At 41.9% G+C, this 13,331-nt stretch overlaps 1 protein-coding gene across 3 annotated transcripts in view; it reads left to right on the top strand.

Moving 5' to 3' along the window:
- Positions 1–13,331, top strand: part of gpm6bb (glycoprotein M6Bb) — a 52,847-nt gene that overhangs the window by 23,949 nt on the left and 15,567 nt on the right. Inside the window, exon 1 of one of the 3 annotated variants that reach the window (XM_061235620.1) lies at positions 4,181–4,334. The exons of 1 other annotated variant lie outside the window; for it this stretch is intronic. In XM_061235620.1, the coding sequence (XP_061091604.1) occupies positions 4,280–4,334 (55 nt within the window). In that variant the 5' untranslated portion in view covers positions 4,181–4,279. Of the gene's footprint in view, positions 1–4,180; positions 4,335–13,331 lie in introns of those variants that run through there. One more of the 3 variants, XM_061235618.1, reaches the window with a different exon arrangement.

The raw sequence follows: 13,331 nt of genomic DNA, 5'->3' as shown, positions 1-13,331 counted from the left end.
TGGGGCCGTGCCTTGAATGACGATGAAGCCCTGGAGGACGCAGAGGCCTGCATTGAGGGCTGGTCATTATGCCCTGAGAGTGGGTCCTCAATAGACCCCTTAGTGCTCGCTCACCCGTAAAGACCCACGCTCCTCTGGCCCCCCATACAGGGGAAGAGGTTCTCATGAACCCCACCCTGAGTCCTGGCTCCATTCATGTTAATGACAAGGAAAAAGTTAACTCCTTGGTCATGCCACAAACTCTCCTCTTGGACAGTTGGACAGTTTTTAGTCAACTGAGGTAAAAATAGCTGTGTGTCAAAGTAAAAAAAGAAAAAGAAACACTTGTTTTTGGGAGGGGTGGGGGTTCAGATTGTAATTTATTGAAAAATGTATCATTCTAATAATAGTTCAGTAGTAAATATGATGACAGGTTTAAGATCAACCCTTATCTCAAAACCACTCTTGTTTACGCTTTTCCTGTAACACCCAGGTATAATGACTACTTGACATGGTAGAAGTGCCATAATGTTAATTTGATCCAGGATTTCAGATGATTAACCACCACTTGCTGTGTTTGACTTTGTGAACAATAATAAGACTTTAGGACAATATGTATAACAGGGTGACTGTAATAGGGGATATGGCTATATAGAGTACATTATTTTTCTCTTCTTAAATGGATGCTGAAAACTGATTTGGTGTTATTGTGTTTGGCTCAATTGAAGGTTTTAGTATTTAATGTTTAAAGTTGTGGTCATCTAGTTATTTTACTTGCTTGACTTTTCATCCTGCATCCAAAACAGTCCTCTTTTACTCAGGTACCGTTTGCTTCTACATCGGCAGTGTATGTGGCAAAACATATCACAGGAGTTTCCCCAGGACTAGAGATACATGACTATATCTTATTTTCAGCAGTTTGTAATGAAAAGAGTACAGAGTGGTGTGGCTGATAGCTGGTTGTGAACCAGTACAGTGATACCTCACAGTACGAGTTTAATTTGTTCATGACCAAGCTCGTTTTATGATTTACTCGTTTTACAAATTTTCCCCGTTTAAATTAATTGAAATATAATTAATCCGTTCCAACTCCCAAAAACCAAAAAATCACCCAAAAATCATTTTTTATGGGTTTTAAAAAAGAAAAGGTGTAGTTACAAGAAAAATGACAATTATAAAAACATAATACAGTAAAAGAGAATGCAAAATAAATAATGTAAACTGGTTTTATTAATTTAATTACCTTAATATCCGCGTGAACTGAGCGAGCGGTGGCCGCGCTCGTTGGGAGACCGTGTGCGAGCTCAGCACCAACTAGCGGTCGCTGTATGAACCTCGCCCATACTGTGGATTTCCACTCGTACTTCAAGACAAGAATTTGCACGAGCCTCGGCTCATACAACAAATTACTGTACACTGGTGCACTCGCACTGCGAGGTTCTACTGTATTTGATTAGTAGTTCAGTTTATAGTTTACCCATAATACCTATGGACACATAATACATTTTCAGAAGCAATGCGTACACCTTGCTTAAGGGTACTGCGACACTGAATCAAACTCCTGCAAATAATATGTGGGTCCCGTCGCTGTCCTGGCTAGAGCTATCTCAGGAATTGATATTTTAAAAAGACCATCTGCAAGGCATTAATAACAGCAAGGAAGTAGGCATGGGGGCCAGATAAACGCACATGTAGAGTCTTAAATGCCACTCCCTGAGGACTAGACCACTGGAAAGCTTTTGTACAGCTCTCAAAATTAAACTCCTCTGGCAATCACCGTATCTAGAGACAGAGAGTAGAAAAGCAGTTTATTAGCTACATCCTGTTGAGATCCCTACTGCAGATATGGGTCTCAGTCGTCCAATGGGAGTGACATGGTGACGTGCTGTGGGGAAATGCATGAAAATTAATGGGCAAAACATCATATACAGGATGTGCTTTTTCCATACATGTACATAAATATATACTACTGGCCCATATACAGATTACTGCTGTAATGGAAACTGCTGTAACTTCAGCATTGATGACCATCTCATGTAAACAAGAGAAGATCCTAGTTCTGTCTCCTGTGTGGTGGGAACTGTGCCATTGGACATGTGTTTGCAATTGTTTGGTCTTTTCATCTTCTTAAGAAACCGCTTTATTGGACGGCTCAGTTTCCTGGCTTCCAGGGTGCCCGAAGTAATTAGGACAAGGTTTTCATTTGAGCAACAACTTTGGTCATTTTAATGACACTGATGGTCTTTAGTTTGAAGGAAGTTGGATGGAAAGACTCACTGAGAGACGTATCATCCACTACAGTGTATACCCACTCAGAGCCAACAGCACAGCGATTGAGTGATTGTATCATAAAGCGCTCTGTACCATTGAAAAATCACAACTTTCATAAATTTTCACCATAGTGTCACTGCCATGCATCTCCATTCATAGGTCCACCGTGGCTGGAATGTATAAACACCTCATATTGCCAAATTCACATTCCACAGCATTAATTCTACCTCAAATTGCCCCAGTCAGCCTTCAGTTAGACTTCTTGTTTTCCAATGCCTTATTGCTGTTCAGGTGAGCAGGGTTCCTCACCTGAATTGCCTCACTATATATTCAGCTGCAGAAATGGATACTGTGTAAAAATACAAATGTCATGTCATGTCCGTTGAAGAGTCTCTGCCAAAATGCCAGTAATATAATCCATAAAAAAGCTTGTTAAAGATCCATCTATCCATCCATCACCTAATCTGCTTATTCCTGGACTGTTTGCCAATCTGTCGCACAGCACATACACCATTCACTCATACACTCATATCTAGGGGCAGTTTAGACTCTCCAATGAACCTGACCTATATGTGGGACCTGGACTGTGGGAGAAAACCCACACAGACACAGGAGGAATATGCAAACTCCACACAGAAAGGCCAGAATTCAAACCCAGGACCTTCTTGCTGTGTGGCAATTGTGAAACACTGCATTATTATTTTATATTCCCTTCACTCTCTGTACTCTGTGACATTTGTGACATCATGTGAATCGGACTGATGGCCCTCTTTCAATGAGGACTGCATACAGATGGCGATTACTTTGTTTTGAATGAGTTGTTTACAATGGAAGTGGAGGTGGCCTTGTTGGCTTTATCCCTCTCTGAGTCCTATCAGTAGAATTTAGACCCTTCACAACACAACCCCCCCCCCACACACACACACACACACGCAGATCTCTGATTATCCAGCGCCTATTTTTCAGAGAAACTCCATATGTGTACAGTATTAGCATGTAACATGTTCAGATCTAGTCTAAACAGATAGAGCTCAGATTTATATCTGTTTCTGTTTCTCTTTCCATTTACATATCATTCTGTTTATGTTTATCAGTCTCTCTCTCTCTCTCTCTCTCTCTCTCTCTCTCTCTCTCTCAGTCAAGCACACACATACTCGCTCTCTCTGTGATTCCACTAAAGGGCAATTTCCCCCTTCCCCTTTTCTCTCTCTCTGAGGGGGGTCAGCAGATGGAAGGGGGCGGCGAGGGGAGGCTGTTAATGCATGCTGCGGGAGCAGGGGGCATATGGTGCGAATCAGACTGGGGAGTGTCCAACCCCCCCTCCAAACCCCCCTCCGAACCCCCCTGTGGACCGATGGGAAAGAGAGACTGGGGATTGTGCGATGACATGCATTCTCTCCATGAGCGGAGAGCAAAGTGGGGCTTTTATCCGCACACAGTAAGGGGAGGGGGGTCTATTTCTCCTCCATACATAGATGACCCCCCCATCCTCCCCCGTGATGTAATGACTCCATTCCAATGTGGCACCGCTTAATTGTTATTCATTTGGAGCCTCCTCGCCAAAGAAGTCTTCGACAACAGGAGAGGGAGGGGGGGAAGGGGTCTGTACGGATTCATGTCCGTCTGTGTATAAGCTGGGGGATGTGAAAAAGTTAATTTTATTCCCGCTATATCCTGACTGATGTTACAGTACACAAGGAAAGTGGGCATTTTTTCCCCTTAAAGTGAGGTAGTGAATGACGTATGGCCAGAGCGTTAGCTGGCAGAATTGTCTGTTGACCGCTAAGCTGGGGAAAATCCGATCAGACGAGACCTTTGCATCTTGGAAACGGATTGCGATATTCCGAGGAGCGGCACGCCACTCAATCAGGGGGAGCGAGGGGGGCGAGAGAGCAAAAGAGAAAGAGCGGGCGTGAGTAAGTGAGAGAGAGAGAGAGAGAGCGTGTGAGAGAGAGAGAGAGAAATAGAGCATAGTGAAAAGTATCTGTAAAAAAGGGAAGCATTTTTGGTGGATTGGGTCAAGCCAGCCATGGAAACTACACCAGAAGAGAACCAAGACCAGAACCAAGACACAAAACGTATCAGTAAGTCCAGACAAAGGGCTAGGGCTTCGGGTTTTCCATAGAGCTGTTTACAAAGAGGTTTAACCTACTTGCGACTGCTTTCGTTCACGCAATACAAAGCAGGGTAGCCTCCTCTGTTCTCTATGGCGGAATTCATTCAAGCAAGCTCCCTGAAAAGATAATTCACAGAACATTAAAATGATGCTATTGTTTAATTTTCAGATGAGTAGAATCAGAGGGGGCCTTTGCTTTGTTTTATGGGGCATGATAAATGTCCATTTGTTCAGTCTTAAGCTACAGTAACTGTGATGAAATCCTCATTGACATGAACAAAAAAAAACAATCTGTGCAGGTATTTGACTGAGAGGGAATAGCATTTGCGTCTGATGGAAATATAGCATTTAATTTTAAATGTGTGTACTTTTGTACCACAATTCATTGCATTCCGTTTATTCTCCTTGGAGATTGTTCATGATGTGGTGTGCCTCGATCTGTGTATATGTGGGAAGATTCACGTTGCTTTGTTACCATTGATGTCAGCGCTATAATTGTGCAGGATATTTATGTGGAGTCATTTGCGGGAGTGTATTTATTTCTCCCATGTGGGACATTCATAGACCCAGTTTGAACGCCGTGGCTGACCAGTTGGTTTGTTGTTACGATGTACATAAAAAAGGTTGATTGGGGGGAGGGAGCAACGCTCGATACAAAGACAAGCACATCATCATACTGATACACAGCAACCGTGATTAATCACTCTGCCGTGACGGGGCTGTGATCCGATTGCAGCCTGACACACATTTTTATACACACACACAAACACACATGCACACAAAAGAGACATACAGTACACACGCAAAGCACTTGCATGCCCACACACACTCACACACTGCTAGGTACCAAATATCAAGCCGCCCTCTTCATGACAGAAATAAACACATTTTCTTTCTCATTTTTCTTGATTAAATTTCCTTCACTCTTTTGTTCTCTCTCTACCGTCAGAGTACAAGCTGCACAATTTCACACTAAACAAATGTTTCATAATTTATGTGCAGGTTTTTATTTTGATGATTTTTGATGCATGTATTTTCAAAGGCATAAATAACAAAAAGAAACACAGTTGTTGTTGGCTCATGACTGAATGCAGGACGAGTTGTGGTTGTTTGAACTCATTATATTGCATTTAGAAAGCAGAAAGATGGAGCTGATTCAAAAGATGGAGCCAAGCCCTGGTAGTGAATTTTCCATCAGCATCATACAGTATATGTTCTGCCATCATGAGACAAAATCCACAATGCAAGCCATTCTGTTTCCTCTTTGCTTTGTTGAGAATTACAACCCTAAACCTAATTATCAACCTAGATTTTTAGGTGAACAGGTCTAAACTCTGGATGATTATTAGAAACGTTCTATGATAGTGAAAAGTGGTGCTTGGAAATGATGGGTGTATTTGGTGGTACGGGTGGCTCTATCTGTTTCTTCTCCATCAGTCTTCTCCAACAGCAGAGATGTTCACATCGATCATTACTTCACACCCTGCCAGCCACCGGAGGATGGGCTCCCCCTCTATAGCTGGGTTCCTTTAGACTTCTTCCCATTGGGGAGTTTCTTCTCGCCTTCGTTTGAGGGTTTTCTCCAAACTGGGTCGTTTTGTTTACCTCATGTACTTATTTTGGGGTTCTGGTATGGTGTTGAACCTTTTCCTTTTTGCTCATCTGTTACTCTGTAAAGTGTTTGGGACAGTCTTCAGTAAAAAGAAGACTATAAAATCCTAGCCCCACCCCATGCAGAAACCTCACCGAGCGACACATCCCTCTGTCTCCCGAATATGAATCCTTCCCCCATGTAGATACGCTAAGAGGGGGAATGAGGGAATGAGAGGGTCTTCCTCAAATAGTAATTGGGCTGTGCGCCCCAGCATAATTACAAACAACAGACAAGCGGAAACCGTCTCTTAATAAAGGCAGAGCATGGGTCTCAGAATAATTATGAGCTATTCTTAGATGCACAGCCCTGGGGGGCTGCTTTCTGGGAGGGGGGCAGGAGGTGTTTGGAAGGATGGGATGGAGGAAGTGTTGAAGTTCTTCACGGAGTGGATGAGTGGGAGCAACAACAGCAGTGTGTTTGAGGAGGGGGTGGATGGATCTGGCAGCACCCCAGTGCACATTAACTTGGAAGATTTTATAAGTGGCTGCAATACAGTATATGAGAGAGATGTGCAACAATAGAGGATGTGCTCAGTGGTACTCACCCCACCCCACAGTGGACTGTTGTTGTCTCAGAGAGTACGTGCATATTTTCCATTAATCTGTGCTGTTTCAGTGTAGTCTTTAAAAATATTTCTGTTTTGGCTGATTTTTGGCATTCCACTGCAGTTTCCCTGCAAGTCTGCTCTATTCATTATTTTAAGGGGGAATATTGATATTGTCCATATTATTATGAAAATTATCACAAGGAAAAATATATAGCTGATAATATGATTATATTGGTGACAATATTATATGTTTATGGCTGTGTGCATCTTCTTCTTAATAATAATGATAATGATAATGATTAAACCTGCAAGCAGGGTTGAGGGGGCCAAGCAGTCCAGCAGGGTTGCCATGGCAACTTGATGGGATCATGTTAAAAGTGTTGCTGTAAGCACTGATAGCAAGTGTTTTGTCAATTGACCAAAGATTGCATGTAACTGAGATATGAGCTTGCGTCCTGTTGAGGTTGTTTGCCTTTGATTCAGCTCTAATGGATGAATGTTTTTGAGAATCTGAAATCCATCTGATAACTTTTGCAAAGCTTGTTCCGAAGATGATCTATGCCAAATCTCATCTCCTGAAGTATCACCTGACAGAATAATTACTTTTGTTAAGGGAAACACATCAACACTTACGAGGCAAAAAGAGTTTGGTATCAACACATCAACGCGTTACTGAGATATTCCCTCACTTCCTGATTTTGATTGACTGGACTGAACAAACAATTCTGAAAATCTAAAATCCATCTGATAATTTCTGTCAGGTTTAGTCTGAAGATCATCTTGGTGAAACTTGGGCAAACTTGGCCTGTGGCCTGTGAAATGATAAAAATCCAATATGGCCAATTAGGTTGACATGAAAAGTTGCCGTTTGTGTCTCGACCTCTCACCATATCAGCAGACGCCAGAATTATTATTTTTAAATATCATCAGTTATTACGCATTTCTGTCTCCCCAGTGGTCGAATGATAGATTTTTATTTGGTGCTTCCAAAAATTGGGTCCATGTACCAAGTTTGGTTTTGATACATCAAAGCGTTGCTGAGTTATGACCACTTTCTGTTTGGTGCTTTCGATTGACTGTAATGGACGAACGCCTTTGTTTCTGCCTAGGGATCTTCCAAGATACAATCACACACAAAAATAATTGGGCAAAACGCTTTTTTACTTATTACTTATGTAATCAAAAATCCATCTTATAACTTTTGTGAGGCTTGGTCTGAACATTATCTGTGCCAAATTTGGTGAAGATTGGGCAAACTTTGTGGCCTGTGAAAAATAGTAAAAAAAATTCCCGAAAATATGGCGGAAAATCCGGTAGACACACATTGTGTTCTGACGTAGCTTCGCTGCTTGGCCCCCAATAATTAGTATTATTATTAGTATTAGAGGTAGTAGTGGTAGTAGTAGCAGTAGTAGTAGATGTGGTTGTAATAGTAGTAGTCATTGTTATTGTTATTCTTGCTGCTATCATGTAGCGTATCCCATATTGTGGCAGTGACAATAGAATTAGTAGTAGTTCCTTTTGTTGTACTGTAACAATAGTAACAGTGCTATATAGCGTACCTGTGTTTGTAGCAGCAGCAGTCATAGTAGTACCACTGCATTAGTAGCTGCAGGGTGCCAGTGGTATTCATAATAGCAGTCATAGTAGAATCAATCTTTTTTTGCTGGAGCAATCAAGGTAAAGTACTCAGCTGTATTCTTCTATGACTGCTATTATGACTATCATCGGAGAGGGACATGTGTAATGGTAAGAACAAAGGCTCTTATAAAACACAAAGCACTCAGTTTTCGCATAAATTGCACTTTTAATCCAAGGGGAGGATATGACGGAGATGAAACAGGATTTTTTCTCAGTAATTATACAAAAGCTTTCTGTCTGCATGTGCTTTACTTCCGAGGGAGAGTGGTGTGATGCAGAGGTGAAATTAAAGTTGCATTATTGTCCAAAGAACTTTGTGAACTTTGCACCTCCATCTTCATAGAAATTGGTGAATAACAGTGCATGGAAAAATATTAAACTTATCTCGACTCATTTTGATGTCAGGGTTTTGATTTTGGACCAACCCATTTTGATGTGATTTGGACCATATGTGCCTTGTCTTGTTACGACTGTGTTTGTTTGGCTGTGTACTATGAACTTTATCCAAAAAACAACACAATGCAAAATGTCCCCCTCGGAGTTGCATTGGGACACTTTGTTAAATAACAAGCAAACGAGCATCAAGAGAGCTTAGGTTAGAGTGACATGCTCTGGGTAACCTTAATCCCACCCAAGCCTTTCTTGCTCACACTGCTTCAAACACAGGGACACACGATTGCTGATATTGGCGTATGACATGATCCTTTCTGACAGAAGAAAGAGTAAGAAGGAACAAAAAAGAATACAGTGCATCCCTAAATCCATACATCCCAAATGTAAATCTGTGCAACCAAGGAAGGAAACTTATAGCACGAGTGGCTCTACATCACCATCTCCTCTGCTGAGTACCTCTTAAGGATTATAACTCAGCTGCTGACCTTGCAGTGCGAGGCCGTTATGGACTCTTATTGCCATCGATCTCCCATGAACGAGGCCTTACGAGCGAAGCGGCCATAACGCAGGTGACTAGCAGAGGGTGAGACAGCACGACACGGGGCTTTAGTTCCGCGACGGTGTAAATGCCGGTGTTTCTGCTGCACGGGGTGTGTCGGCAGTGCTGAGCGGGGGGCGGGGTGAAGGGGGTGGGGAGGGTTTAAGCCCATTGCACCTGTCAGGTGCAGTTTGTCAGAGATCTGTGACTTCACTTCCAGTGGAGTTCAGAGCTTGTTATGCTGAGCGAAGCACGCGGAGCCGAGAGATAAGCTGGTAATTCCTTGATAAATGTATTTATGAGGTGTGAAGGAATGTACAGCGGGAACCAGAATTATTGGCACCCTTGATATATGTGTACTAAACTGTAATGCTGTATACTAAAAGAATAAAGAGTGCACTTTATTACCCCGCTCTTCAGTTCAGACCACAGGTTTTTCATGGGATTTAAGTCTGCCAAGATTAGCCAAGATTTCCTGGTACTATGTTGATTTAATTGTGCCACTGATTTTAAATAGTGGCCCTGGACCACAGGCAGCAAAACATCTCCCTAACATCAATGACCCACCGCCATATTTGACAGTAGGCTTCTCCATTCTCATTTGCTGCCAAACATATGTATGGCCAAAACATTCAATTTTGCTCTCATATGAGCACTCTCATCCAGTCATAATTCCAATGAGGTTTGACAAACTCAAGATGCTTGGTTTTGTTTATTGTGCCCAGTAAGGGCTGTTGGTATGGAGGTTCCATTTTATGTGTTTTTTAGACTTGGTGACCCCAAGCCAATCTCTGCAAATCTTAAACTGCAATACGTATGGCCTCCCTCACCATCTTCCTTACTGTCCGATTGGATAATATGTACTTGCATCCACTTCCTGGCAAGCTTGCAACGATTCCTTGTTTTACACCTTTTTATTATTGCCCTTACAGTTCTAAGTGGTATGACCGACAGCTCAGAATTGACAGCTCTTTGGCTCATTTTCATACTCTAGTGAAACAGGAAGTGATGGAATGACAAAAGCCTTTTTTTCCATTTTAATTAAGGGTGCCAATAATTCTGGAGCTTACTGTATGCCTGTGTTTGTGTACGTGCTAACATGTTGCTCATAGGTGATGATTCTCCTTTTTATATTCAGTAGAATTTTTCAAACAAGACAGCATAATCTTTAACAGCTCCAGTGGAGTATTTTCATGATACTCTCTGGTGGTCAGCTTTAACAGTGTGGGGTGCAGGATGTTTATCATAGACGGTTGTTATTTCTTTGAGTCGTGCCATGCACCCTGTGCTGGGAAGGAAGACGTGATTAATAAATAAATCAGTGGAGCGCTCCTAAAGTGTGAAGGCTTCTGTCCATCTGCGCCGGTTCATTGTGATGGAGTGGTGCATGCTGGGAGACAGGATGGAGCTCTGCGGTTGGGCCGCGCTGCGGTCAGGCCCAGAACAAGGCGGCGGAAATGGCGGGTCCTTGGCCCCGCATTGCGCTGAATGGCCCTCACTGCGGAGGCCCCCAGTCTGATAAACAGGCTGAACACTGCTTCTTTGTGTGTGCTATTGACTGAGCTGCATACTTTCTTTTTCTCATTTATGTGCTTCTGTACATCCATATTTTCAATATTTTTTTATTGCTGAGGGAGTCTGGTTTTGGCAGCAAACAGTGATTCTGTTTCCAAGCATCTCTCTCCCTCTCTCTCTCTTTCTTTGGGAAAGCCTATCTTGTCAGTGTGTTTGCCTTATCTGCTATGGATGGGAACATGTGAAAGTCAGCAGATTTTCATCTGGAGTGTGTGTGTGTGTGTGCGTGTGTATGTGTGTGCATGTGTGTGTGTGTGTGAGTTTTAGGATCAAGAGAGAAGAAGGCCCTTTCTGGATAAGTTTGGCCATGTAACTCAAGAATTCAGTGAGGTCTGTGTAAATTCAAGAGCTGCTTCTTTCTTTCACCTTCTTTAATATCCACTCACCGCATCACACCTACATAGTCAGTTAGAGATGCTTTCGCCTGACGGTTTTACCCAGTGACAGGTTGCCGCAGCAGGCCTTCCTCCCAGCTCATGCCCAGTCCCTGGATCCGATCCACTTCCCACTGATGCTCAATCTGTGCATTTTTTCAGCTCTCATGTAGAACCCTTCTTTCCCTGGCAGGGCCACTTTCCATTGCTCATTCCTAGTGATGGAATCTCAGAAGAATGTCTTCTGCTTTATTATATCTAATTGCCTTTTTTAATTCTTTCCAGTTTTCACTGTGTGCTTTGCTGTAGGGTGCACTGTGGAAGATTATTATCATTGGCGAAAGGTTGGATGAGGCCTGTTCTGCGAGTGATGGCAGTTCGGTACATTGACAACAGTTCCGAGCATGGGATCATCCTTCACTTTCTCTTTATTAGTTATGAGAAGGGCAGGACTGAGAGCATTTTCTGTCTGTCCCAAAAGAGTAATTATCCCTCTTTCATATCCCCCAATGTGATACCTGGAGGCCAATTAAAAGACAATTAAATTGATATTTTCATCTGGGAGAGACTAATCTAATGTCAGATTTTATTTAAACTTTTATTTAAGCAGGGTATCCTACTGAAACCAAGGGTCTCTTTTGCAGACTACACAATGTCAGACAAGCCATGTACAAAGTCATTACACAACTTCATATGTACCTATGAGAGAATGATACATTGCACTTGCATACATTGGAATATAGAATAGTTCATGCATTTGAACAAACAAATACACACATGCACATGTACACTTTATTCAGTTATAAGATGAGCCCCCTAAGCCTTAAACTATCTAAAGGACACCAAGGCATCTAGTTTAAGTGACTGAAATCTAGTCCACATGTGTGGTGCTGTATACTTTAAAATCAGTTCTCCATATTTCAGTTGTGCATCTTGGAGTGTCTAGAATAATCCAATTGCAAGATCTTGTTCCATAGTTTGAGTTTCTAAAAGATAAGATAAAAAGGCAGCTTTGTGAGGAGGGCTTTGTATATACATAAAGTGCTGGGCTGCTTTCTCGTTAGAGCAAACGATTGCCATGGTACTGCATGGGAAAGAAAGCAGCAATGTGTACGAAACCCATCACCTGTAATAAAACATAATACTCTATGATTGACTGCATCCCAGGGTTTTATGACTGTGGCTGTGGCATACTGTATGTAATATATCCCCATAGTCCATAAATGCTAAAATTATAGCTTGCACAATCTTTTTGTGGTTCTCAACTGTGAGGCAAGACTTGTTTCTGTATAGGAATCCAGTGCTGACTGAGTTTTCTTTGTTAAATTCATAATATGTATTTTTAAAATGGGCAATCCAAATGTCTAGTATTTGATGTATTTATTGTGTGAGATTCACTCAAAAGCAACCTGCATGTATGATATAGCCAGCCTTATTGATATTGCAGAGGTGTATAGGACTGTCATCATCATAGATTATGCTTGCTATTTAATTTATATAAATTGTAAATAGAAAAGGTCCAAGTATAGAGCCCAGTGGTACACCTTTCTTTATCACCACAGTCGTTCTGTTCCATCTGCTGTAATTGCTTGCTTTCTGCCTGATGAGTAATTGTGAAACCACTGCATTTTGTGCATTGTCATCAGGATAAACCTATTTACTGAGATTTGCTAAAAAATAAGATTGCTATGGATTCAATATATTACTTGCGGTTAAGAAAGTACATAATTGTATATTTACCCGATATTCGACAAGCAGGACAGGTTAGAAATCTTACATTGCTAGCATCACTCCCTTTAAATGATCAAACATTAGCTGCTTTCCATGCTCAAGATACCTCCATTAAAAATGACCAATTACCAATGACCTGGTAATCAGTGGTGTCACAAGCTATAAAATGCCAGGACCTAATTTATCCTCACCAGTGGATTTTTTCACATCAATAGATAGTAGCACTTCAGTACCTCCTTCTCAGTGAATGTGCTGAAATGGAACTGTGCCCAAGTATCTTTATTCAAATTAAAGGAATTATCTATTGACTATTTAGTCAGTACAGTATATCACTGGGATTAGATTATGGGCACATACAGTACATTACATTATTGGCATTTGGCAGACACTCTTATCCAGAGTGACGTACAGTTGATGAGACTAAGCAGGAGACAATCCTCCCCTGGAGCAATGCAGGGTTAAGGGCCTTGCTCAAGGGCCCAACGGCTTTGTGGCTACACCGGGATTAGAAC

This window comes from Conger conger, chromosome 3, assembly GCF_963514075.1.
Source record: "Conger conger chromosome 3, fConCon1.1, whole genome shotgun sequence".
NCBI classification, from domain to species: Eukaryota; Metazoa; Chordata; class Actinopteri; order Anguilliformes; family Congridae; genus Conger; species Conger conger.
The sequence above is the reverse complement of the archived record's forward strand: the minus strand, read 5'-3'. Positions and strand labels throughout refer to the sequence as shown.